Source organism: Polyodon spathula, chromosome 20, assembly GCF_017654505.1.
Source record: "Polyodon spathula isolate WHYD16114869_AA chromosome 20, ASM1765450v1, whole genome shotgun sequence".
NCBI lineage: Eukaryota > Metazoa > Chordata > Actinopteri > Acipenseriformes > Polyodontidae > Polyodon > Polyodon spathula.
The window spans coordinates 6,882,656-6,909,995 of NC_054553.1; the positions used below are offsets into that span (position 1 = coordinate 6,882,656).

Genomic DNA, 27,340 nt, shown 5'->3' on the forward strand with positions numbered 1-27,340 from the left:
GTCAGCACAGAACGTCAATCACAACAGTGCCCTGTGTAGTATATCATGTCCTTCCCTGATCTTTTTTTTTCTGGAGATCTGCATCGAGTAAGATTACGAATCACACAAATGCTGTTCTTTATTTGCCACTAGTTCAAGAAGTGGTTAGTCCAATTAGAATTGTTTTTAAATGTATTTTTAAAGACTGTATCCGCTGAAAAAAAATGGGTCTGGTGCTGTAAATTGTAAGAAAAACATTTACAGTTTTTTTCTTTTAAATAAATGTGTAGCGCTTATTCATGCTTTTGCAATATATATTACATCTTAAATCTAAGTGCGGTTTTTGGCTGGTTTAAAAAACTGCTGGCCTTGATTAACATCCCCAGCTAAGTCGGAGAAAAAGTTAACATAGACACACATTCCAGCCCACCGGCACCTTATTCCTCTCCCACCAAATCATAGCGTAACATATACTTTGTTTCCATGTAAATTTACAATGCGACCCCCTAGGGTACAAAGTCTCATACTAAGCCAGTTGCAAGAGCAGTCGTTCATTCCAATATCTGGGCCTCTGCACTGACCAATTATACAAAACATCTTTAAACCTGTGTGCCACAGTCGTTGGATGCACTTTTGCTGTCTTCATCAGCATTTATGCTAAAAAGAAAACATTGTTAGCCTTATTAAACTTTAGTGCTATAGTTTGTAATACAAGTTCCTAATGTTCTCTTCATTGCATCACAAGGACGACCCACTGAATCGTCCAGTTGTGTAGGAATTAGGAGATGTGTGTGACTTGACTCTGCAAACATTTAAATATATGCCAGTTTTTAGAATCTGAATCTGAATCGTGTATCATTAAAGTGGCACGTAGGGAATCGGACACTTATTTTTTTTGTTCCTAGTGCCTACTCAATGGCATGGTGCAGAAACACTTTGTTTCTCCACGAAAAAGAGATGGCTTCATCTGTGCTCATGCACCAAAATTAGAGTGGTCTGGTGCTAAACAAGCATTTTCATAACAAATCACTAAATATTCTTAAGTTAATTCTTAAGCCAAGGTTCTGCCTGTAGAAAAAAAGTACCGGAACAGTGTTCCGGCTCAGCTGCCCCACTGGTCACAAGCTGACTGCAGAATTAGAGCCAAAGAACTCTGAGATATTGTAATCAACCCTACAGTCTGAGCCAATGAGGTTGACAGCAGGCATTTCTTGTAAATGGTGTAAATCTCTTGAAAGGAAAACAGTGCTTTTCTTTTCAGGATAAAAGGTATTGCTGGCCTGCGCTGCTGCAAAAGTAATTGGACTTTGTCAGGATTGGATCACATTTTTGGGAAGCCTGAGGCGCACATCCCTTGAGGTGTAAGAATCTCTCCTCCATTCTGTGTTGCAAAGTAGACAATTCCTTGGCTTGCTTATTGTATCCCTTTGCCTTAAGTGAGGGCCATTGAGACTAAATGTGATAAAGACATGAAACAAAGGTAGAGAGACCACCTGTGTACCAAGAAAATAGCTCTACCTCTGGTACACAGGTAAACATGCAGCGGGTGATAGTAAAAACGGAGCTGTGGATGTGTACATTTGAGTGTTGCTGTACGCTCTCTTGTTAAAACTGCCATTCCTATTGCTGCTGATGACTCCATAGTAGCCGTCTGTCTATGTTGTATAGAAACAAGGTCACTCGAGTTCAGATCCTGCTGTGAGCTGGGCCAACTAGCACTTCTTTAGCATGGTAAGCGAGTGTGTGTGCGGTTACAGTGACTGTGTTTCCTTTTGTCTGCTTTTCAAAAGGGATTATTTCTGGCTTGTCCCACACCCTGTGTGTCTTTTAAAAATAAACCTGCTCTTTAGAAGTTGTTGACACATTTGTCCTTGTTTTGAAACTGTCCATTAGTTATGCCGGTTCGTGATGCCATCCTAGTAAAGGGTTATGTTTCCACGCCTACGTGGAACACCTGTTGCTCATATCCTTTCTGTATTTTCCTTCTTGCAAATAAAGCTCTGGCTTATTTAATACAGTAGTAGGGGATATAGTGAGGTGAGCTGCTATAGCACAGTGGACATCAATCTGTGACTGATAATCGGGAACCACCTACTTGAATTCAGGAAGGGCAAACTAAATATATACTCGGTTTCAAGAAACAAAGAAACTTGTTGCTTGCATAACAAGATTTGCTACAAAAGGATAATTCCAGCTGAAGTGAACCAAGGGTTTGGGTCACCCATTACAAATTCAATTTTAAATTTGTGTTAAGTCTCAAAGCTTTAAAATAATACTAATGTATTTGTCTTGCTACTGCTTGCATTCTTACATAATATATTGTTTTGGTTTTACACTGGCAGAATTCCCATCAGGAAGCAACTCCATGACCTGAGGCTTCCTAAACTGTGATCTGTGCTATACCTCTTCTTCCTTCTCAGTCAGTCCCCCTTCTTTTCACTGCTCTTAAGAACACAGCTACAGTAAACTCAGAAAATTGCCCTTAGGCCTTGCTCCCACCTGCCAGCCCCTTTTTTCCTGCTAGGAAATTGTTTGAACCCAGCTGACTATGTGGCTAGTTACGACACCCTGTAATCCAAAGGCAGGACAATAGGACACCCACCCAAAATCTATTTAAGTGATGGCATGCTCTCTCTGCTATCCAGACCATTATCATCCAGCTTTACAACTTGCTCATTGACACAAGGTCGATATTCCTGTGATTGGTGAATCGTATCCTGAATGTTTATACGACAGACTCCGGACATGCTGGGTTTATTGCTCTCTGCTTCCCAGTACGTATGGCATGTGTGTGCTTATCCTATATACCTATACCTGTTAGATAGAACGTTGAAAGGTGCTTCAGCTGGCAGAATTAACAGAATGCTGTGGTGGTTTCTAAACTTCAGCCAAAGATGGGTGGAATTTTATTGTATTTCATGTTGCAGCTGTTACAGTAATACTTAAAATACTTAATGTCATTTTTTTTTTTTTGAACAGAATAGAAACAGCGTGTTTGTTATATTTTATGTTATTTGTGTGTTGCCGTGTCCTAATGTCAGAGATTAAAAAAAAAAAAAAAAAAAGTACCTTGTGGATATTCAAGATTATGTACATTTAGTAAATGATGAACCCAACTTGCTCAATACTGTCAGAAAAGAAATGTGCTTGAAAAAGACACTGCTCAAGTGATACTTTCCCACCTACTGTATTCAAGCAAGGAATAGCAAGGCCTGACTACACAGTAGCTAGAAGATACTTTATTGTTTCATTGCTTTTCATGCTTTTTATAGGTGGACATAATTGATTTTTAAGATCCTTCATGTGCTCTGATTATTAAATCAAACTTGATTAAGATTAGAAGGGATAAACCATCCACAAATTCTTTGCAGCCTTGTCTTCCGATTTTTAGCAGTGTCTGTTTTCACACCAGTACAGCGGGGACCTTGTAGAACTTGAATGGCTGAATTCATAATTAAAAAGATAGTCTGTCTTGTATTACTTTGTAGTGGGGTTGTTGAATGAATGAGAAGTATTATACAAGAGTCTCCTACCAAACCAAGAATTCATTTGTGGAACTGTTCACACAAAGAGTGATTATGTCTGTTAGCTGGCTGTTACCAGTGGATACATTGGCTGTAGAACCTTTTCTGTGCAATCCTGGAATAACTGTGTATTGATGTACAGCTGCTGACAGATGTTTCCCAAATTGTGAAATGTATCCTGAAGCGAGGTGTGCATGGATCTTGGTGTGAATGAAGGTAAAATCGTGTTTATGGCCAGAAAAGGAGATGACATTTATCTGCCATCTGTTTAGACCTCATTGATGAATATGCTCTGCAAGGAAGTTTAATCTGGCTGAAATTCCACAAAAACAGGGGAAAAAATGCATGGATTATTTTTTTTTAGTGCACTCATCGCCTGTAGAAACAGTTCTGGGTGCTAACCTGACAGCAGTTGGAGACATGAGAGTTTTCAGTCAAGTGATCTGTGGTCTTGGAGATGCTGTATACGCACACACTGTGTCTTGTACCTGTGTAAAACCGATTTAATTTATAGTGGTTTCCTGATCCAGGAGAAGTTTGTTGGCAGGTGTCTGTCTTGTGTAGGAACACAACTTGCCCATGCAGTGCAGTGAGCTGTTCTGTGTTCCTAGATGAATGCCCACTTGAACATGTGTTGCATACATCCTGTTTACCGACTAGCATGTTGACTCTGGGTGGATGGAGAAGGCAGCTTTATTAAAACCAGATGGAGAGAATGCTTACAGCTGTGATGAAAGTTTGTTATGGTGTTTTTTTGGCTATGCTATGTGAGTGTGTGCTGCTTGCTTTTCAAAAGTGCATTTGTGTAAACGTCCTGTATCCAATAACATCTGGATGGATTATTTTGCACATGGAAGTGTGCTATGTTCCTGGGTTTGTTTGTATGTATGCATATGTGTGCTGTACTTGTGCTCATGCTGCTCTTGGGATGTACCTGCTGTGTGTTTTGTGGATGGAGGGGTGGGGATAGTTACTGTAGCTCAATCTATCAAGGCACAGCTGCCTGTTTCTTTGGCACAGTCTGTGGCAGCAAAGCCAGGAAGTCACAGCTGTATGATGAGATGTTATAGCTGGTCTCATCACAAAGCATGGCCTTTTTCCCAGGAATCTCAGTAGAGATTCAGTATAATAGCCCGTTTCCACTGCCGGCCCCACCCCTCAAAAAGGGTGTTTCCACTGCTGGCCGTATAGGCCCCGGCTGGCTGTGGACGATTCTGGCCTGGTTTGCTATATCGTACTCGATGTAGCCAAGTCTGGCCACAAAAGGAATCCGTCATCCCGTAGCAGGAAGGCATGTGCTGGACAAGAAGCTGACAGGGGAACAGAGCTACACATTTTTCAAGCTTTTTTTTTCCCCACAAATCATTGTCGCTGTTTTCTGAGGCAGAACAATCAGACTCACTTCCAATCTGTCTTCTTTTAGAGGGGTTTTGAGCTCTTGAGAAGGTTTTCTAAAGTCCTATGTAGAGTGAAAATAAAAATAGCAACGAATGTTCTTTCAGCCGGACCACTCAGAGGTGTGGTAAACGTACTGAAAACTCATTTTTCTTGGCCAGAGCCGGTGACTACCTGCCATGGAAATGAGGCATGAGACTCCCAACTTCCTGTTCAGGGCAGTAGGGCAGTGGCGCAGTGAACTAACATATTTCTTGAAGAAAAGAATAGACCAGGCCTTGTTCCCTGTGATCTGATGCTATTGTCTGGCAGAGGTATATGGGGAAACATTGCTTTACAAAAAACTGATTTTAAAATACAATCATATTTAATAAAAAAATTTAAAAATCTGTTATTCAGAGTATAAGCACTGTATCTAATACGTGGCATGCAAAACACCTAGGTGCAGGCTAGCCAGTTACTGTATACAGTAGATGTTACGTCTTTGACTAAGACCTGGACACCCATAGTCTTTCATTTAGTTGTGAATTAACAAAGTAATCTATTTAATTCAAAATTCTTGTGATAGGGACTTTAAAGTTATTCCTGATCAAGTCTGTTTGCGTAGAAGTTTCACAGGAATGCAGTTATCCAGTACAGATGTAGAGCACAGTGAACTACAGTAACACCACAAGTCTTTGTAGCCTGCTAATTGTGTGTGTCCCATTCCTTAAGGGTATGCGCCAGTACCTATAAATACCTGCATGCTTTACCTTCAGAAGATAGCATCATGGGATATCCCTTTCATATTTTTACACATACGCTCCAGACTTTGCTGTAGACAAGTGGTACATGTGGTTTTTAAAAGCCAATATGCTGGTGACATTGCTAAGTGTTGTGTCTTCTCTAAGGTTTCAAGGTATCACTTAAATGGGCAAGAGGTTTCTCTTGCCTCATGGGTCTTTTCAGTTCAAGCGGACCATATTCTCAGGTGCTTCCTCCTAACTTAACACTGACGTGGTCACAGGACGCTTGGGTTTGAAATTTTACAGGAGGGCTCGATTTTCTGTAAGAGAAATCCTGGGGACCTCCTGAGTAAGTTATCTGGGATAAAAAGAAATGGACAAAGTTAGTGATAGTAAATATGGAGGCATCCAGTTGGTCTGTATGTTACACACAATGTGTACACATCTCGACGTTTACCGTTACAAAAATATCCTCCTCCTTCTTGTTTTTTTTATATTACAGCCTAACACTCCACAGTGTACTGAGTTGTGGGGCCATTCAAACAAACAGAGTAGTTAATTCTTTGCTGATTTATTAATAAGGACAGGGCAGCTCCTGCATTGCAGGACTCGCCCTCAGATTTTCTTTTTTTTTTTTTATGACAAACATCCTGTATCCTGGATAGTCATCTTTGGCTAATGTGGAAATTTTGGCCATATGGAAAAGCCACAGAGAACAGAGCAGACTTCAATAGAGGCTGGATTAGTCCGAGGTTCTGTACAATCTAGATCCTGTGCTCAAGTACTACTGAGTTTCTTATCTGGCATTATCCAACCCCTCTCCCCATTTTGAAACCACTGCAGCAGAAACAGCTGTTGTATTTGCAGAGCCGTGTGCAGAGGTCAGAAACTTGGCAGCCTGGACAGATGATATGTATATGGTTTGCTTGATAAAAGCTCTGTGTGGTTTGGCACCAGTTTAAGTTAAGGATGAGGAGGTTTTTCATTTATTGGCTTACAGTATTTAATTTCCATTTAGAAAATCCATTGGACCTCATGTCTGAATTTTTATTTTCTTGATGTCTATTTATCATCACATGTATTCCTACTACACTAGTGTGAAGCGAGATTCATTTTCAACTTTTGTTGTAGGTATTAAGGCATGAAGTGTTCCAGCTCAGGTGGACCAAGAGAGATTGCTTGACCCTTGAATCCTATTATTATTATTATTATTATTATTATTATTATTATTATTATTATTATTATTTTTTTAAATGTACAAAACCCTTGAAACAATTTGTCTCTCTTGGTCATACGCCACAAGGAGAAAAATGAGAAGTCGTCAAACTGTTTTGTCTTTGCGAACTTCAGGCACGATCTGCACAGCTCTTCACTGAACCGTTTCATCAAGCACGTGATTTGTATGTCATCCACGCCAAATAGAGGAACAGTCTCCCCAGAATTTGGTCCCCTACAGTTGGAATGACCCACATACTCTGTAGACTTGAAGACAGATGGGGAGAGTCTGGTGTCTGCTGGGTTGAAGGGTGTCCATCGGCAGGGGCGTAAAACACACGTGAAGGCAACTGTATTGTTGGTGGGATTTCTCTAAACCAATCAGTACAGTATGTTTGGGTTGTTTTCTAGGAAATCAGGACTTTTTTCTTGTAGTTTTACTTTCCAAGAAAACTCAGTGCAGTGTTTATTTTATTATACATGACTGCTTTTAGTAGAAATCCAGTAATTGTGTATACACAGTCTTGTTTACACAAAAAAGTGTTTATATTTAAACGGGCAGTATTACTTACTGTTTAATTACTTGGAGAATAAACATGTGCAACTGACACATCGGAAAATGGGTGGGAAAACTGCTCACTCCATTAAAAGCCTTGCAAACTTCTGCTCCCCCCAGGCACCGGAAGTGGTGGTTCTGTACTGTAGGCAGGCAGATGAATGGCAAGACATGGAAACTGACTCTGTTTGTCTCTCTTTTTTTGCAGGGTTCCGGTGCTGTCAATGAATGAACATTCCAGCCATGATGTCCGAGCAGCCTCCCTGCCTGGAAGCTACAGCTCTGCTGAATGAAGTGGCGCTACTACCTCACATGCCCAGTGGGGACAGCGTGCAGCAGGTGAGCGGGAGGCTGGAGCAGGGAGGGGGCAGGTTGTTCCATACTTGGAGAGTTCATTTTCACAATGCCTTATGAATGTATTCCAGTACCTGTATTGTCACTCTAAATAATTGCTATTGAGATTAACTGTGATGATATTACTGTGTATCACTTTAGAAAATGCTTAGCAATCTCGAGTCTGGGATTGCTGTAAGTGAAGCGCTTTCTGAAAGCTTACATTTTAAATGCAGTGTCAGTAGAATGAATTACCAAGGCATTTGGTCATTTGAAGGGCAAATTAGGACATTAGGGTGCAGTGGTAAACTGCCAGACAAGCAGGGGCTACTGTTTTGAATGCCTCCTTGTTTCTTCAAACAGAATAACTTGCTTTACAGTAGTGTGTACTGCAGTGGGTGTGAACCTCTTCTGTGTTGTGGTTCCGCCTCTTCCATTGAATTTGATGGATGAATTAGATGGTATGTGTACAGTATTTAGTATAGACATTGCTGTTGTGTTTTTTTTTTTTTTATTAAATAAAAGGGATTTCACTTTTCTAAAACCAGATGTGAACCAACTGCTGCCTCGCTTGGGCCGTGCTGCTCCAGTTGGGAAGGAACTGAGGCTGATTTAGTGCTCTGGCACCGCTCTCTCGCCTCTGCTTCCACTCAAGAGTTCATTGTCTGCATTCCTGACAGCTTTCCAGAATGCCAGCAACACTTCCAGTAAAATGAGAGGGAAGGGGGTGAGGGAAGAAGAAAGGACTGGATGTGTAAACTTCCGGGGGGAAAAAGAGAGATGAGATATCCACGGCAGCTGTGTTGACCTATTAAACCTGCTGGCTCTTGTCTTGCTTACCCCCACCCCCCTGCTCTGGCTGCCCTATTGCGTGTTCCTGCCTGTGCTCTGCTGTCTTTAAACAAAACAACTCGATCTAGGTTTCTCCTCTCCTGTTTTTGCTAACTGTGCAGCCGCTTGTAGCTCCAGGGCTCTTCAAGGGAAACTGATTTTTACTGCAGTGAAAAAAATGTAATGACTTGTAGGTGAACACTTTAAACTATCTACCCCCTGCTAAAAAAACAAAACAAAAAAAGGCTGCAAAATAACCCCCCATTAACACAGCTGTACCCCTGCCACATTTTATAAATAAAACATCATCTTCCAGTGTTCTGTATAAATAATATAAAGCTGCCAAACTTTTGTTGGTGGCAGGGGGTAACCTCCTGGCAACCAGAGATATCTTTGTTTTGGAACACACAACTATTTAAATCAAAAAGCAAGCTATGATTTTCCACTCTCCCCACCCCCACCTCCTCTCTTGTGCCGGCTGTGAGTCCCAGCCATTGAGTTTTCTTCTTGTGTTCCCCCCCCCCCCCCCCCCCCCCCCCCCCCCCCCCAAACCCTCAAGAGGACCATAAGTTCCGTAAGGACGACGGGATTTGGGTGTGTCCGATCACGACCCCTCTGTGTCGTCCGAAAGTCTCAGGGGACATCGGTGAGACATCTTTCTCCCTCGCCAAAAAGATACTCGACGAATTACGTCTCCCGGACTCTAAACACACTTAGAATGACTACCACTACTCCCACGATGGGGGGGGTGGCACAAACAGACCCTGAAAACCTTCGAATTTGGAAACAGAAGCCCCCCCCCCCCCCCCCCCCCCCCCCCCCCCCCCACACGCCTGCACACATGCTCCACGTGGAACCGAAACGACACAGGGTGATCCCACGTCCAAAAAAACCAGGTTGCTTTTTGGACGCAACTAAGTAATTTATCTTAGTCTTGACGTTGTTGGAAGAGCTAGCAGGTACACCATGTCGAACGCTCTCAAGTGAAAGTTGAGAATGCTTTTGCTTTACTCGCCAGCTGATTTTAGTATGACCCATGACGTGTGAATAAAAATGAAAGCAATCAGGATTTTGTGCAAAAATATATTGGCCCAATACATGCAACGGTACATACAGCAAAGTTAAAGTAACATGTTTAATGTAAACGCAACAGGGTTTTCTACATCCTTTTAAAATACACCTTAAAAAGCAATGTCTGAATAACTGTAATATATCCTTTTTTAAATTTTATTTTCATTTTTAAACTAGATATATCGTTCTATCTGTCTGTCTGTCTTTCTGTCTATCTACCCCCCAGAAAAAAAAAAAAAAAAAAAAAAAAAAAATGTGATTTACCGTATGGGGCAGCTGTTAGCCCTGCTCTGGAGTCTTGGGGTTCTGTGTGTAAAGAAGCAGACCTCTCCATTATGGCGGGGCCCTAACTAAACAGAAAGCACTGAGATTCTCAGCTTCTCTGTGGGTTCGCTGGGTTAAACGGAAAACCACGTCAGTGTCTTTTGTGCGCATGCTTTTGTGTTTATTAGGCTGTCAGGGTGATAACACACACAGACAGACTCTGCTTGAGCTAAATGGGATGAGGCAGGGATGTATCACTACTGTTTTAGGAAGGGAGAGGAGCTGAGTTTACCCATGTGGGTTTTATCAAAAGGCGATGTCTACCTCGAAAGCACTCTCTGCTCTTCCTGCTAGCCCTGCTGAAGCAATTTGGGGGTGGGGGGAAAACTAGTTGAATGCTGGAGAAATAATTTCCATAAAAAATGAATGTTTGCGTGTAGTGTTATGGTTAGTATACCAGATGCGCGGTTGTTTGGGTAGGCTTAAAAAAAATGCAATGCCTGATTTCCAGTCCAATCCCTGTCTAGCTGGCCGCTGTCTGAAACACGTGTGTGTGTGTGTGGGTGGGTGGGTGTGTTTGTTCGCTTGCAGAACACCAGATACAAGCAGCAGCAGACCTCCCAGCAGGCATTCTACTTTAACCCCTTGCTGACCTGCCCAGACCAGACCAGACCTGCCCAGACCAGACCAGACCCCCCACCCCTCCTCTGACTCCAGCTCCCAGGGATGTTCATGGCTGTAAGGGCCAGCTCTCGCATTCCACACATACCTTTCATCTCTTCCTAATTTACTAGCATTCCACACATACTGTGCTCTCATTCTCAGTCTTCTCGCAGCTGCATCTCCAAGTCTGTAAATATGCTGTTTGGCCACCTTTTTATAAAACGCTCGCACACAATATTTATTTGATGATAATGAAAGAGGAGGGACAATGGCACTGCAGGCTCGGAGCCCACAGCTCTGCAAGTCCCTAAATCCTGACATGAACACCTCTGACAATCAATCTTGGGCTCAAGCAGAGTCACTTTCTCTGAATCATGTGGTGGTTCTGTAATGATTCAAATACTGCCCTCCAGAGATGAAATGCCAGTGAATGAGTAAATGCAAGAAAGCCTCCAGTGTGGACACATCCCAGCACAGGCAAGACAGTAGTCCAGACTAAGAACTATTTTATTATACAGTGTACGTCTTGCTGTAGAAGAACGCTGCTAAATGTTTTGACTCTGCAAGCTGCAACATCATATGATAAGAGACTACATTCAACATAGAAGATGTTTCTCAGGATAAGTTTATTTATTTGTTTTACTTTCAAATGTGTGTTCTATGCACAGGGTGATGCCCGTGATTCATACCAAGAAGAGTTTTATTTTTGTATTTGTTTTCTTTCCTAATTTTTCCTTTTTGTGGTTCGTATCTTTAAAAGAGAATCAGAGTGCCTCACCCCTTTTTTGTGCTGTTTCTAGTTCAGTGGCTCCAGTCGTGTTTGCTTGTGTCAAGGCTAGTGTGCATTTCTCAGGAAGCAGCAGTGTTTGCCAAACTCGGGTCTGGGTTGATTTAGGGCAATGGTGGGGGGGGGGGTTGGGTGTAGTCTGCTTTGGCTGCATACGGCAGAGTAAATGGATACCCAGTCAGTGTGTGTGTGTGTGTGAGAGGGAGAAAAGTGTGTGTTTGACCGACTTAATTGGTTTGTAATACTTAAAGTAGTACAAGTACCTACAAAATGAGACCTTCTTTCTGGAGGGGTTGAAAATGGTAAATCCATTTAGTGCCTGTATTAAAGCTAGATACTTAAGCTAATTAAGCTTAAATTGTTTGGGTTTTTTTCTATTTGTTTTACTTTTAATGCTGTCCCGTATTGTATGTGCAGGTAATCCTGGTACAGGTAAACCCTGGAGAAACATTTACCATTCGGACAGAAGATGGGCACATCCAGTGCATTCAAGGTAATGCAGTCTGCCATTGTCATACAGATTTAGATCAAATTGTATTCTGTTCAGCCATGCCAATAAAGGGATTGATTACCAGGAGCCAATCAACTTTGGAATTTTCCAGCAGAGGAGCAGTCTGTCTGTCTGCATTCGGAGTGTACCTCACCTGCACAACGTATTTTCTAAGAACATTGGAGTTAGGAAATTAGTACATCCAGCTGTTGATTAATGACAAAAGTTGCAGCAGTTCATTTACTGCAGAAGGTTTCGACCATTCTTTTCCAGCCCCCAAAAAAACAAAGCCAAAAAGTTAAACGCATAACAGCAGGCCGCTGCATTGTGCTTTAATTACCGTGATGCTTACATTGGAGAGCAGGCCCTCTGGGACATGCAGATCTGCTTACTGTATTGCCTTGATGTCTTTTACTCTCATAACTCATTAAACCCTGCTGAGACACTGCATACACTAGTGCCACCTCTGAGAGGAAGTAACCACTTCCAGATTAATCAGAAACTCGTTTCAGATGTTGAAGGGGACTGTTTGTGCTACTAAATATAAATCTGTTTCATTTGTTTTATTTAAATTTTTTAAAATCATTATCATGTGTTTTTTTTTTTATGTACGATGGTGTAATATGTATCAAGATAACAATACAAGAGAATTATAAAACTTGTTCAACTTTTGTTTAGGGCTATGTAATTTTATTAATTTGAAATGACAAGTAAGCTAAATACATCTTTTAATATCCTTTGCAGGTCCTGCTCACGTGCCTATGATGTCGCCAAATGGCTCCATGCCGCCTATCTTCGTGCCTCCTGGTTACATGTCACAGGTGTGTGCTTAGCGTCACAATGAAGAGGAACCACATGCTCAGTATACCTCCAGCAGTGCTTTCTGAATATGTACATGTGATTTTGCAAGCTTACTTTAAAATGGTACTGTTGCCATCTTGTGCAGAACCAAATAAATACGCTCTTGACGTTTACTTCCAAATCATATTGCAGCAGTTACAAATTACATTACTCTGGAAACAATATGCAAATGCCCGTTTTGTGTTATAGCATTTGATTATAATGATTATAATATGTATGTGTGTGTGTGTGTGTGTGTGTGTGTGTGTGCGCCTGTGTGTGTGTGTGTGTGTGTGTGTGTCTATATATATATATATATATATATATATATATATATATATATATATATATATATATATATATATATATATATATATATATATAAAATATATTAGCATGAAGTACATTAAGTAAATGTCATGATCTCTTTTGTAAATATCTAACCAGGTTGTGCAGTGGAAGTGCAGCACTTTTTGCTTCCCGCTCTTGAACTTCCTCACTCCCACAGCGCAAGCTTGTTTTGAGAGACATTTCTGAGTCAAAACAAGGGAAGCAGGGCAGGGCATTGACAGAGCTCAGTCATCCTTGAGTAACGGAGCCAGACTAGGGTGGCTAATGGAAGGGTACTGAGAGTGCTGCAAGAACCAGTTCGGGTTGCGTGAACCCAGTAATACCCACCATAACCCCAGGGCTCCTGCGTGGTACAGTCAGTCCACCATTGATGGAGAGAATAGACAAGTGTCACAGTCCTGCGTGGCCCACTAGGAGTGCTCCAGTATAACCCAAAATAAAACAAGAGAACCAGCTGGCCTCCTCAAGAGTGGGAGAGAGACCCAGTCTGGAAATCCACCTTGCTTTGACTTTACAGAACACAAAGAGCTCATTTTAATTGCCAGAAACACAATAAGGCTTTTGCACTGAATGAAGGAGAAACAATGTAGAATGCCTGTGGGCATGCTTTTATCTAGGTCAAATGTCATCTTTACCTCCCTTTAGTCAGCGATGTGCATGGTCACACTGATGGCTCGGACTGGAGAGATACTGTTTGTTGTTTTCTGGATCAGATACTTGTAAACAGTGGTTGCTTGGAGCTGACTTTTCTCAAAATTCATAATTTTTGTTCTGTTTATGTAGGGGCTGTACCATAAACATTTATAATACAGTAGTTATTCCACGATAAGGATGGTCGAAAAACACACAATCCACTAAGTATTTTCTATGGAAAAACCTGATGGAATATTTTGTGATCCTAAATGTGGTTCTTGTTGCCCCCTGCAGGTGGTCGAGGAGAATGGCGTCCGGAAGGTGGTTGTGTTGCCCCACTCGGCAGAATTCCACCCGTCAATGGCGCCCCCTCCACCCCACGTTCCCCACTACATGCACCACCACCCCCCCATGCTGCACCACCACCACGTCTACCCCCCTGTGCCGGGGAGTGGAGAGCTCCCACCTCATTTCATCCACCAGCACCCCCCACCACACATCTACACAGAGCAGGGTGGGGCCTAGCACCAGCATTAGCAGGATTTATTAGATTGTGTTACGATAAGGCAGGATCTCAATAAGTAGCAGTAGAAATTAAAAGATTGTAATGAAAATCTTGATGATTATTATTGACAATACAGGTTAAAAAAAAAAAAAAGAGCAGGCATGTTAAAATCCAACAAATCTAAAAGGGTTTTAATCTTCAGTTAACTTACTTCTCTGTGTGCAGAAGCGCTGGCCCACGGCAGAAACAGTCTGATCCACCAGGACGAAAGGGCCATGAAGATGCAGGAGCACCTACGCAAGAGGCTGAAAGACAGACAGCTTGGGGTCCCCAACAACAAGCTGAACAGCCCGCCCCCGTCCCCCCACAGGAGCTATTCCCCCGGGGTGCAGAACGGCTACGGGAAGGGGCACCTGGTGTCTGCCATGCCCACTGGACCCATCAAGCCCAAACACGCCGGAAAGATGAGAAGCACCCCCCCTGCTGAGGGCCAGACCCCAGGTGAGGGGCGAGCAGAGTGGGGACAGGTGTCCTTGAGTAGTAGGGTTGAAAAGTAAATTAGGAACACCTGTGATTGCATAACTGACCGATACAGCACAGGGCTGGTTGCAATACCAAGAAGGTGTTTCCATGTCCAAGTCTACACAAACTGCTATCGTTTTCACAAGGAGTCATCTCAAAAGTGAGGTCTCTAGGGTCCATTGTGGGGAAACTATTTGCTGCAGCCCCTGAACCAGTTTCTCAGTGTTAAGGCAGGTGGTAGTGGTTTGAAAAGTTATTGATAAAGGTATATTTGACAAGTTGTATACCACGTGTAAGCAAATGGAAGAATTTCCAATATCGGCAATTAAATTGCAGTGGAAGTTAGTGGTGGAAATGCAACAACTTAGGAAGTGTCCCCTGCTGGGAAAGAGGCAGAAAGAAGCAGAACAAAGCTGCTATCTCCGACCCTCTTGTCCTGACATGCTGAGCACGTTTCTGGGATACTGTGAGTTGGAAAGGCATGCAGGCAGCTTCAGTAAATGTATTTACTATGTGAGGTTCTCGCAGCAAGCCCTGAGGGATGGGGCTGTGAGTACTTTCTGGGTGTTTCCAGTCAAAGTGTATCATTAATGAACATTGGCAGTCTGGGGGTGCAGATTGATGGGGATGGATTTCATGCATACAAAGTAGCACAATAAGCATCAATTGTGAGTGTGTCTGTGGTGATATCATGTAAAAAAAATATATATATATATATATATATATATATATATATATATATATATATATATATATATATATAGAGAGAGAGAGAGAGAGAGAGAGAGATTGTGTGTGTGTGTGTGTGTATATATAATATATATATATATATATATATATGTACATATACCCTCCCCCAAGCGCAAAAAAATTCTAAATTGAAACAAACCCTATAAAAACCCTTTATCATCGATGAAAATAAATGACTGCAGCTCCCCCTGGTGTTGAAAATTTAAATTGAGCAGTGAAGCCGTGTATAATAATGATTGTACGCTGCCTTTTAAAACATTTGATTCACAGGATTAAAGGGGGGCTATTTCAGAATGTGATTAAGCGCTCCCAGGGAGAGAGACACAACTATAACCAGTTCCAGTATAACTCGGTACTGCTTGTTACCGAGTTTTGTCATGTACCTAAAAATATTTCTCTCATATTCCCAGATTCAGAGACAGACGTGAACAGGATTCTGGAGCTACTGTCCAATGTTGCTAAACCAACAGTGAGTACTGACCTGTGTTTTATTATTAACCAGTAGTAGTACAAGTGCAGAGGTCTTTGTCTGATTTGATGCCTACTCAACTGAAGATGATGTGTATTGTGGTAGTGTTGGATTCCTTGTTGCAAGAGAAATAATGCAGTTCTGTATAAAATCATTTTTTAAAAATTGCATTTAAAAAAAAGTCCAGATTAGTTTTATAATGCTATGTGTTCCTGGATTATTTTTAATTTTTATGTACTTATTTGAAATACAAATTTTATTATATGCTATATCCAGCTGTCTATCAGCTGGGTTATTTACACCCACTAGATTAGCTGCAAAAACATCTGTCTCTTTCTAGTTTTGAAACAAGACTGCATGAATTGGAATGAGAAGCAGTGAGAATGAAGGTGGCTTTTTTGTAATTTTTTCTATCGATGTATTCTGCCATGGCTGCTGATGTGCCTGTTTCCTAGGTGTCTGAAATCCAGGCCAGGTCTGCTGTGCTCTCCTGGAATCTCCCCCTGACCCCACATAACGGTGAGAAGAACGGGGACCACACTGCCCCCTCCTTGTGCTACGAGATCACTGTCTCCAACAACGGCAGGAACGGTGTCTTCAAATCTGTCTACCTGTGAGTGCTTGTTTTATCCCATTGTTAAATTGTTCAATATCACGTTCTCCAATAATAGTTCCAAATTGTTTCATACAGGGGAGAAGAAACTACCTTTACACTCCCTGATCTGAAGCCAGCTACAGACTACCACGTCAGGTAAGCTCTTTGGAGGTGTGCTAAGGGGAAGGGACAGCATTTGCACGGTACGTTTGCTCTGTTCTTGATTTGTCGCTCGTGCAGGGCCATTTTGGGACAAAACGGAAGTGCCTGAGATCGTATGTCTCTGATTGCTAAAATCTGGTAGGGAGTTGCCATGTGAAGATGACTTTCACTGTAGCCTATTTTAGTAAAAAAACTGTGTACCCTGTGAATCAAAGTGGATATCTATAAAGTATAAACTCTGTCTCTCCCCTCCCACTGCTTTTTAGTCCCCAAATGACTAAAAATAATCCAGCATTTGTGTTTTTTCAGAGCAGATACCGAATGCTGTTTTTATAACACTGTAACCGTAATTGAGAGATGCATGTGTTCCACCTTATAATGAGCATGTTGTCTTTGAAGTGAAATTGCATTATAGTGGAAAATGAGATCCATAACCACGCTCACTATAAAAAAATGCTGTGCAATAAATGGGAACCTGCTTTGCTTGATCACACTGAGACACACATTCGCTTCAAGGCTTCCTGTGTTTGAGTGCTGCTTTGTTGTGGTGTTGCCCTCCAGACTGGCATTATGTTCTCATTGGAATGTATGAGATTAGTAAACATGCTTGCCCCGTTTTGGCAGACCTGAGATGTGACTGTAGTCCTTTTCTTCTCTCTGATGCAGGGTGTCCGTGACGTGCAGCTCGGTCAAAGGCCCCGTTTCGGAAGCAGCCAGCTTTACAACAGAGTGCAGTGAGCCTGACCCCCCTGCTCCTCCCAAACTCCTCCACAGGACCAAGAACTCCATCGTCCTGCAGTGGAAGGTAGCCGTTGGAGCCCAATTGAGCCTATGTACATAATGAGATTGTTTTACTAATCTTTCCTTCTGCAAAGAAGGAATTGTTCTAATATAAATCTAACGACTAGCTCTGCATGTGTGGTAGGTTGAATAACACACTACATTTAAATGGCACCTTAAGGAGAACAGGGTAAACCTGTGCATGTATGGTATATATTTGTTTGTGTGAAATTCTGGTAGGAATCTCTGGTATGAATTGTGGTACTGTTTGTTGCAGGCGCCAAATGACAATGGCTCTAAAGTCACCAACTTTCTTTTGGAATATGATGAGGTACGTCTGGCCTTTGTTATACCTGACTACACTCCCTAATGTAGAACGAGCTTAGAATTAGTCAGTCGTAGTACCATATTATAGGGCAGCAGCTGAGTTGCTGAAACATGGTTTTGTGTTTTGTCACAAACAGATGAAATATAGATTTGATCAGAGGCCCCCAGATTCCTCAGTAATGCCTAATGATTAGTGGTTTGCTTAATTTCAGGAAGACAGTGTGATTCATTTTTTGTCTGTGTGGTTGTCCTTTCATTTTTTTCTTGTTTTTTTTTTTACTAGGGCAAGCAGAGGGTCTTTAAGGAATGTTACTATGGACATGCAAAACAGTACAAAGTCATCAGATTGTCTCCTTCCACAAAATATGCCTTTAGAATAGCTGCTGAAAATGATATGGGAATGAGGTATTTATTTGTCTTTGATGGCTGCCCAATAGACAAGCCTTCTCATAATCTGTCGTTTGATAATGGTAGTGCACTAGTCATGGTAGTACAAGTCCCTGTTCCCTCACAGCCCTGCCACAGATCAGTGCATTGTAAAATAAGTGGAACAACAGCACCACCTGCTGGATAGAAGTTTTTGTGTGGGAAACTGGTATAGTGTTGAAATGACCATGTGACAAGAATTTGATCAATACAATTCTAATCGTACTTATGAATAATTCTCACTCGAGTCTCTAGGTTTACCGTTTACAGTTGTTGGGCTTTGTACATGCAGATATGTGGGATGAACCGTGTATTAAACAGCAAACTGATTATCTCATGATGCGGTCTGATCCTTAAGCCCCTGTTGTGTGTCTCTTCCTCAGTGCTTTCAGTGAAGTGGTGATATATCACACCGCAGGCAGCACCCCCCCTGCGCCAGCCCCCCCTCGGCTGGCAAGGGTGGGGGTCACCTGGCTGACCCTGGAGTGGAGCTCGCCCAGCGGGGCCTCGGGAGAGGAGACCCTCACCTACATCCTGGAGATGGAGGAGGAGAGCTTGGTGAGTGTTCATTCTTAATTAGCGAAATGACGTTTTGTTTCTTTTGAACAGTTTGACATGCTGTTCTCACTGCTTTCTGTCTTTTTGTAAATTGCAGGGCTATGGCTTCAAACCAAAACACAATGGGGAGGAACTCTCATGCACTTTAAAGAATCTCCACAGAAGCACCTCCTACAAGTTTAGGGTAGGTCAGCCTGCACCCACTGCCAATAGGACACTGTGACCTCAAGGGATACATTCGTTAATTCCTGTAGTCTAGAACAAAGAAGCGTTAATTAGATTAGGTAATATAAATAAGAATGCACATTCTTTAAAGATATATACTTTTACATGAAAGGCACACTTTGTGTCCTCTTGTCTCAAAGCCCCTAACACTGCAGTTTCTAAACACTGAGGAGGGTGCGTTTTGGTATCTTCTGGCTGCTATAGGTTTTCCATGGAAGCAGATCGTTGTTGTGAAAGTGTGATGGGTTCTACTTTAAATCTAACATAAAAGATTGATTTATGAACTTGTTAATGACTCTTAAGATGCTGATATCAGGCCGAATTCAATAAGAAGAACTTTAGTTGTGGGTTTTCTAGATCCTGACCTCCTAGTCTCTAAGAGGTATCCTTGACCCCCTCGCAGGTCTTCGCCTGCAACATAGAGGGCCGGAGCAGCCCCAGTGAGGTGGTGGAGTACAGCACCAGCCCAGACAAACCAGGGGCCCCGGGTAAGCCCAGCATCAAGGGGAGGAGCCACACACGCTGCCTGAAGATTGTCTGGGGTAGGTTCCTCAATTTATTTTTAAAATACCAAATTGAATTGTTGTGGACCTTTTTTTGTTTATAGACACTTGAAGCAGCTTCCTTTTTGTATGTCAGTGCTTGCTCATGCCCGTGTCCATGGCAATTTTGACACCTGCTGGTAAAACACTACAGTTTAATTTACAAAGTAGTTCTCTGTGAAATTCCAGTTTGACTGGTTAACTAAACTCCATATCGCAGTTATGAATGAAGCTAACCCTTCAGATCATTTGCTGTTACAGATCCCCCGAAGGACAATGGAGGAGCAGAGGTTACGAAGTATGTTTTAGAAATGTCAGAAAGTTTGAATGGTAAGAAACCACTTTTAAAATCCAATTTAGCGTTTCAAGGAATCAGAGTAGTTGATTATCCCAAATCCATTTTTCCTGTCTATCAGGAGGAAAAACCTTTAAGTGCTTCACCGTATATATTGATATTTCTGTGTAATGAAGGTGGCAAATTGAATAGCTTACACGTGAATTTGACACGCTCCTACACATTGAGTGTGTGTGTGTTGGGGGGTCATCCAGTATAAGGAAGATAAATCAGCTTGCAGATGATCTATGAATGAATCTAATAAACTAATATATACATGATTTTCATTTCAGTACAAAACTCAAACTACAGACACTAGTCTCTAGTTGTATAAAGTTACTTGGGATTTGAGATTTCTGCTGCATTTCTGGTTATGCAATGAAGAGTTTTGCAAGAAGCATGCACTGCAGGTTTGATAATAGGAGATGTATTCTGATCATGCTAAGTTATCTTTCATTTCTTTTTCCAGGTAGTAAATGGGACATGGCGTACAGTGGCTCTGCAAGAGAATGTCTTTGTGATAATCTCAGCCCTGGGAGCTGGTACAGGCTGCGGGTTTACTGCGTCAGCTGTGGGGGGCAGAGTCAGGTACCTAGAGCAGGGGGTGCTGGAGAAACACAACTGAAATACAGGGGCACATCACATAGATGCACAGGTTATAGGCAGCACTTTAGAGAGTGGGCTTAATACATAACCGTATTATAACTGTTCAACTACCAACTCTTACATGGTAACTGCTGGTGGAATAAGTGTGTGATCACGTACAGTACAAACTACCCAAAACATGCCTGATGTCATCCTGTGGCCTTTTGATGAATTTATTATTCTGTTCAGAAACCAGCGAGTCCGCACCAGAGTTGATTTAGTTGCTAGGAAGATCGGCCTAATTACAAGCTGTGCTGAAACAATGGATAACTCTACCTATTTCAACACATTGTTTCCATAATCGCACAGATGTGCCAGGGTAAAGATCAGTGTTTGAGTTTGCACTTCATACTCGAGTGCATTGCCCCCCTCAGGTCTCCGAGGTGTTCTCGGTTCAGACGGCTGCTGTTGCTCCTGGACCGTGCCAACCACCGCACTTGGCGGGGAGACCCAAGCCTCGGGAGATTCCACTGCGATGGGGTAAGAATAGCAACACGTTTTGTTCATCCAAATCTTCTTACAAATATAGGGTAAAACTTAAAAGAAACTAAGTGGCTGATTTATTCAGCTTGTACCCCGTCAAGATAACCCACAGCTAGCCTCATTCACATTTGATTGCTGGATCCCATGATTGGTGGTTGATCCATTTCAAAGTTTTTCCCGTGCAGTCAGATGCTCAAATAAAATACTAGAAACTAACGCAGTGGAAATTAATAAGCTGAATTTGGCGATTTAGAGCCAGAACGAAATGTAGGTTAAAATAGAATCAGGTGAGATCAGTGCACGTCGTTTGTTAACTCAATGAAGATATGAGGGTGAAAAGAAACCACTTTCTTTGGTAATTAATGTTTGATTCAGAAAATGAATTGGCTCAAAATATGTTTAAAGGGACATCACGTGATCAAAATAAAACCCGAAAGCTAGAAGCCCTAATACATTTGAGACACATTCATTTTAGTAGTTTATTTCTCAGTCTAGCATTCTGACCCCTTTTTGCATACATATGCATAATTGTAAATAGAAAATTGGTGTGTTTTTGAAAGGGATTTTGTGGAGTAGTCTTAATAGCCCATTTGTCCTGCAGCTAGCCCTGCTATGGACGGAGGCGCTCCAGTTATAGAGTACACCGTGGAGATGTCGGAGACGGACCAGGCCAGCCGCAGGCAGCTGTACCAGGGCCCCGAGACAGACTGCACTGCCAGCAACCTGCTGCCCGGCCAGACCTACTGCTTTTGGGTGAAAGCTGCCAACCAAGCTGGGGTGAGGAACTCCCCACATTCAGAGACAGAGATCAGAACCCAAATTAAAATACTAGGATCTAGATTTTATTTATTTATGTGTTTATTAATTACATTATTCAGTCTCAAAACATAGTTATTTTTAATGTTTTTATAAAATTTCTACCTATCATTCTGGAAGACATTTGTTCAGCTACTGGCTTAAAACACTATTAAAAATATTAGCTGATTCAAAAGGTATAACCTTGTCACACTCTACATAGTGTACACAATAACTGCCCTGAATTTTCACCAGTAGATTCCATTCTTTTATCGTGGATTCCTGGCCTATGAAACTATTAATTTTTATACAGATTTAAATAAATAAATACCAAGACACAACATCTAGATAAATTCAGTGCAATGTAAAATCAAATTCCCTTTTGAAAGTGTAAAGTTGGTTGGCTGTTTTTCAGTATGGCCCTTTCTCTGACACTTGGGAGGCCTCCACAGCACCGGGGTCGCCTGAACAGTGTAGGGCCCCACAGCTGTCAGTCCAGGCAGCCACGTGTGTGCTAGTGAGCTGGGAGGTAAGAGCTTTTGGTATCTTGACAAACACAAATGCCCCATCCTGTGCACAGCATTCTCACTGCTTACTGTTTGTAACTCCCTGACTGTTTCAGAGTCCCGCCTGTAATGGTGCAGAGGTCATTGAGTACAGGCTAGAGTGGGGAGGCACAAAGGGCTGCATGCAGCTGGTGTACTCTGGACCTGCTCTTTCCTACGAAGTCAAAGGCCTTGTTCCATCAACAACATACTACTGCAGGGTGCAGGTAGGGATACCAATAGAAGCTGAAGCAGCTGACTTCTTGGATGTAACACCAGTGGCAACCCTGTTTTTTGTAGTGGTTAGAGCAGAGCTCCTTGGTTTGTGACCTGTGGGGCTGAGCACTTGACCTCATCATAGGGGGTTGTGGACAATTCAGATTATACTTTCCCTTTAAGAACATATAATACAACTAGCAAAGGTTCCTGGAGTTGCACTATTTTTTTTAAAGGAGCAGTAATTGGCTATAACAATGCCACAGGCATTGCTCGGCTGTGAATTAAAGATTTAGTTGACTCTGAGGTTTTTATCATTTTATTTTCCAGGCATTGAATATAGCAGGGGCGGGCCTCTTCGGAGAGGTCGCTATGGTAACGACCCCAGCAGCAGTCCCGGCAGCAGTATCGGTTTTAGAAGTCCTTGAGGAAGACTCTCTTCCTGATCCCCTCCCCTCCCTGTCCACCTGCCTTGCAGTCCAGTGGCAGGAACCCTGTTGCCATGGTGCTGACATCATTGGCTACAATGTCGACTTTGGGGAACGGCAACCCCTGTCTGTGGGAAGGAGCACCAGCTGTGTGCTGAAGAATCTGCAGCCAGACACCACGTACAGGTACTGAGGGGAGACTGGGGCACAGTGCAGGGGAATTGGCTATTAACAATTCCAATTTAAAATGCTGTCATTTCATGTCTTGATATTATGCATAACTTAGGCAGTGCAAGTGGTTAACACGTCAGTTGAGTTGTTATTGAGACCTTTTTCTATGCAGCTGAAGAAGGACTTGTAGTCCGAAACATCCTGAGTTATAATTTATTTTTGTATCCATTATTCACATTTTTGTGTACCTACATTACATTGTTTTTATTTTATTTTGGTACACAGCAGTTTTCCTTTTTAAGATTTCAAATTTTTGTAATTTATAGATTTATTTATTTGTTTTATTTTTTACCTAAATTCATGTTTTCACTTTGAGTGTAATCACATGGATTATAGACTATTAACAAGCTCCAAGAACAGGAACACATTTTTGAGATCTAAAATGACTTGATAATCCCGAAATGAGCATGTCCTCGGTGTGTCTTTATAATTTGTGTCGCCTGTTTCCCAGGATCCGAGTGCAGGCGGTGAATGGGGTGGGTGCGGGACCCTTCAGCCACTCTCTCAAAACCAAAACGAAACCACTACCTCCGGATCCCCCACACCTGGAATGTGCCGTCTTCGGACACCAGAGCCTTAAACTGAAGTGGGGGGAGGGCCCCAGCAAGAACCAGCTCACCAGCTCAACACAGTACTGCCTGCAAATAGAGGACAAGAACGGCAGGTACAGGCCTAAGCAGGGCTGCAGAGAAATGAAGCCTGCATGGACTCTTGTGGGGTTTTAAAACTGGTCCCTTGGAAATAATCTAGGTTGAATAAAACAAGAAGGGATTTGGGTAACACTTAAAAATTGGCTACAGATGGATTGGAACATTAGTCAGCAGCTGTTTGTTTTCTTTCGTATCGGTAGGGAGGCAGCAAATATACCTGGGTGTCTGTAACTAATACATCTCTTATTTATGTGGGCCTCTTTCCTTTGGTAGATTTGTCTGCATTTACAGCGGCCCCTGCCACACCTACAAGGTCCAGCGGCTTAGCGAGTCCACTGCCTTTCACTTCCGGATCCAAGCACACAACGATGCTGGGGAGGGCCCCTTCTCTCACGTTTACACCTTCACCACCACCAAATCCCCTCCTGCCCAGCTCAAAGGTGAGGAACTGCTTTTTATGTACGAGTAGAGCACAGCACCAGTCAGGCCCTTCACACAGTGATGTGGTGCAACTCAGTTACGTACACACAAAATCCAACAAGCTTTGAGCAAACGTCCTTGTCAAGGGAACCCTGGCGTACATGCTATTTTGTGCTAAGAAATAAAATCAAAATAAGTGTATATGTTGTGAGAATGTTTTTTAATCCATTTTAACCCTTTACGTAAGTTAAATGCTCCAACAAAATTTAGTCTGTCCTCAAATGAGGACAAGTGGCACTTAGTGGGTTGATATAACTGTGTTTATACTAAAATAAGCTAATGTTCTCACTTGCCTATATTTTCAAAATGCTGATCATATTTTATGTAGCAGTATTAATAATAATAACAATAATAATAATAATAATAATAATGATATTGGTATTTAGGTTCATGCTTAATACAGGTTAACACAAAGTTTCTGAGGGTAGAGTGTGGTAACCACACTTCCCTGTAACAAATGAAACTTTGAAAATGTGATTTAATATGATTTATTATAAAGATGATAGAAAACTTCCAAGCTGAGAACTGTATTCTCATGAAAACATATTTAGAGAGTTGACAGAGACATCTTTCGCACATCACCCCCTGCTGGCTACACTCCAGGTGACCCCAGATATTGAGCAGGTCCATATCGACAGGCTATTTCCAAGATCTTGTTTTCATCGGCTGTGTCAATCAGGCGTGAGCTGTTTCTCACTGAGCTCATCAACAGTCGCTTGACTGGCCTGTGACAGTCACAGCCTTGCATATATTCCACGGTTTATTTTTCCTGTTCAATTACAATTTTTTCCTAGCTCCCAAAGTTCAGCAGCAGGAGGATAACCTCTATGAGGTCACATGGGAGCCCCTTCAGCCAATGAGAGGAGACTCCGTTGTTTACACACTCCACCGCATCAGCGGGAGAGACATAGAGCAGGTAAGCCAGTCACTTTTATAAAGTCAGAGGAAAGACTGCATGCAGCAACAAAAACAGAGGCAAGAGACAAGTTAAACAGTTTGGTTTAATACAAATACATTCCAATACTAATGTTAGCTGTAACCAATTTAAAGATATGTCTGGTCTCCGTTATCACTGATCGTACTGGATGTTTCTTAATGTTTTTTTCTTTTGCAGTTGCAATTAGTTTGTCCTTTTATTACTTAACATGACATATTTAGCAGACCCTGAAATTTATGTGATACAGCAATGTGAAATTTCTTTGGATCAGATGGCTTGTATTACAGTGGGGCTCAGCCCACTCCTAGGGTGGATATTGACTTGTATCTCTTAGTGACAAACCACTGTCTGTGCAGGTATATAAGGGACCAGAGACGTCATTCCTCTTCAGAAACGTTCAGCTGAGCTGCGAGTATCGCTTCCGTGTGTGTGCAGGCAGGCAGTACCAGGACAGTGGCGTTACCCAGGAGCTGTGGGGACCATACAGCCCCAGCGTAGCCTTCACAGTCCAGCGGCAGGAGCACGACCCCATGGTGGCTACGGAACCAGCAGGTGGGGAGCAGGCTGTGGCCCGAGGGAGCACCATGACCGACGAACAATTAACCCTGCTCCTGTTAGTGGGCTTTGCAGTGGTAGCCATCCTTTTCGCTGTTGTCATCCAGTACTTTGTTATCAAGTAGACCAGCAGGGGGAGGAGCTGTTGCGGGAGGAGTGGTGGATTTTGCATCGTACCCCAAGCCTGCTATCGATTTTTTGGGGGGATTTCTCCAGTTCAAGGGACAGTCGACAATGCCAGTTTTTCCTTTTTCTACCGCTCCTGCTTCTATCTAACGAGGGTCTGCAGAACCCATGTGATTCAGTAATATTACCGTTATTTACTATTATATATATATATATATATATATATATATTATATATATATATATATATATATAATATATATATATGTGTGTGTGTAATCTCAATCTTAAAGGGTTGAGGAAGGGGGAGTCCCCCTCCCCATCCCACCCAGGACCAGTGGATTGTGTTTTAAGCTGTTCTTAGGAGAGCAAAAAAACTTCCTTTTTTAAAATGTTTTGGGATAGCCAAAAATAAACACCAATAATGAGAGCCGATGGGAAGTTCTGCAGCTCTGAGCAAAGACACCAGAGAGCTTCATTCTGGTGAAAGCGAACCAGTGGTGTTCACCAGGGAGAACTGGAACAGCCTTCATTGAACCTTCTTGTGGAAGCTTGTAGGATACAGTAGTTATCTAAAGTGTATGTTTTGTTTTTTTTTTACATAGAGGTAGTATTTCTTATACTCAAACACAGTGGCTGTGAATCCCTGTTTTCTTGTCAAAGGAACTAGAGGAGGAATCTGGGAGAGGGTGCCAAAGTTTTTGATACACTCAATTTACACATATTCCTCAATATAGTGATTAAAAACATTCTCCTTTCAGGTCAGTTTCTCTGTTGGCATTTCTACAGTAAAGTGTATCGGTACATTTCTGTGTTCAAAATGAAAAATGCGCTTTCTGGTGAAGCACAGATTTGTTTAGTATTTTGAAGTATATAATACTGGTATATAACTCTTTGGGAGAACTAGATTACAGTGTGTGTGTGTTTTATAAAAATGTGTGTGTACACACAGTATATATCAAAATGCATTTGTTATAAATGTTTCCCTATTTGGCTCAAACTGAGCAACCTAAAACGTTTTTTTTTTGTTTTTCTTTGTTAAAATCTTTACCCTAGATAGTTAAGTCTGTTTCATAACTGTTATCTTAAGCTCCACCAGTTCACTTCTGTTTATTTCTCATGTTATCCCAGTATAGCTACAATAGAATCAATAAGCCAAGCTGCCAAATTGAAATACAAGAGGGGATGAGTCATTTACATTCCACTGCATTCAACGCTCTCTTCATAAGAGTCTTGTAACTTTGGACTTTGCTTGAGCCAGTGAACCTGATTATATGTTTTTTAATAAGATTAACTGGATTACTAGTATTCAATTTTGGCGTTTTTATTTTAGTTCAAGAAGTAGCAAATATTTATATCCTGGAATTCCCAGGGGATATGTCTTAAAACAAAGCTGTT

The 27,340-nt window shown here is 42.0% G+C and overlaps 1 protein-coding gene across 1 annotated transcript in view; it reads left to right on the plus strand.

The window, feature by feature from the left end:
* Nucleotides 1–26,149, plus strand: part of LOC121295666 (fibronectin type-III domain-containing protein 3A-like) — a 29,087-nt gene extending 2,938 nt beyond the window's left edge. Inside the window, exons 2-26 of the mRNA XM_041220626.1 lie at nucleotides 7,603–7,733; nucleotides 11,761–11,836; nucleotides 12,578–12,654; nucleotides 13,952–14,171; nucleotides 14,388–14,663; nucleotides 15,845–15,903; nucleotides 16,359–16,516; nucleotides 16,595–16,654; nucleotides 17,327–17,465; nucleotides 17,718–17,771; nucleotides 18,051–18,172; nucleotides 18,577–18,751; nucleotides 18,849–18,935; nucleotides 19,380–19,518; nucleotides 19,780–19,848; nucleotides 20,322–20,440; nucleotides 20,872–20,977; nucleotides 21,582–21,757; nucleotides 22,191–22,304; nucleotides 22,398–22,547; nucleotides 22,867–23,150; nucleotides 23,647–23,859; nucleotides 24,119–24,285; nucleotides 25,120–25,241; nucleotides 25,619–26,149. Of these exons, the coding sequence (XP_041076560.1) occupies nucleotides 7,623–7,733; nucleotides 11,761–11,836; nucleotides 12,578–12,654; nucleotides 13,952–14,171; nucleotides 14,388–14,663; nucleotides 15,845–15,903; nucleotides 16,359–16,516; nucleotides 16,595–16,654; nucleotides 17,327–17,465; nucleotides 17,718–17,771; nucleotides 18,051–18,172; nucleotides 18,577–18,751; nucleotides 18,849–18,935; nucleotides 19,380–19,518; nucleotides 19,780–19,848; nucleotides 20,322–20,440; nucleotides 20,872–20,977; nucleotides 21,582–21,757; nucleotides 22,191–22,304; nucleotides 22,398–22,547; nucleotides 22,867–23,150; nucleotides 23,647–23,859; nucleotides 24,119–24,285; nucleotides 25,120–25,241; nucleotides 25,619–25,942 (3,597 nt within the window). The 5' untranslated portion in view covers nucleotides 7,603–7,622 and the 3' untranslated portion in view covers nucleotides 25,943–26,149. The remainder of the gene's footprint in view (nucleotides 1–7,602; nucleotides 7,734–11,760; nucleotides 11,837–12,577; nucleotides 12,655–13,951; nucleotides 14,172–14,387; nucleotides 14,664–15,844; nucleotides 15,904–16,358; nucleotides 16,517–16,594; nucleotides 16,655–17,326; nucleotides 17,466–17,717; nucleotides 17,772–18,050; nucleotides 18,173–18,576; nucleotides 18,752–18,848; nucleotides 18,936–19,379; nucleotides 19,519–19,779; nucleotides 19,849–20,321; nucleotides 20,441–20,871; nucleotides 20,978–21,581; nucleotides 21,758–22,190; nucleotides 22,305–22,397; nucleotides 22,548–22,866; nucleotides 23,151–23,646; nucleotides 23,860–24,118; nucleotides 24,286–25,119; nucleotides 25,242–25,618) is intronic.
* Nucleotides 26,150–27,340: the final 1,191 nt, after the last annotated feature.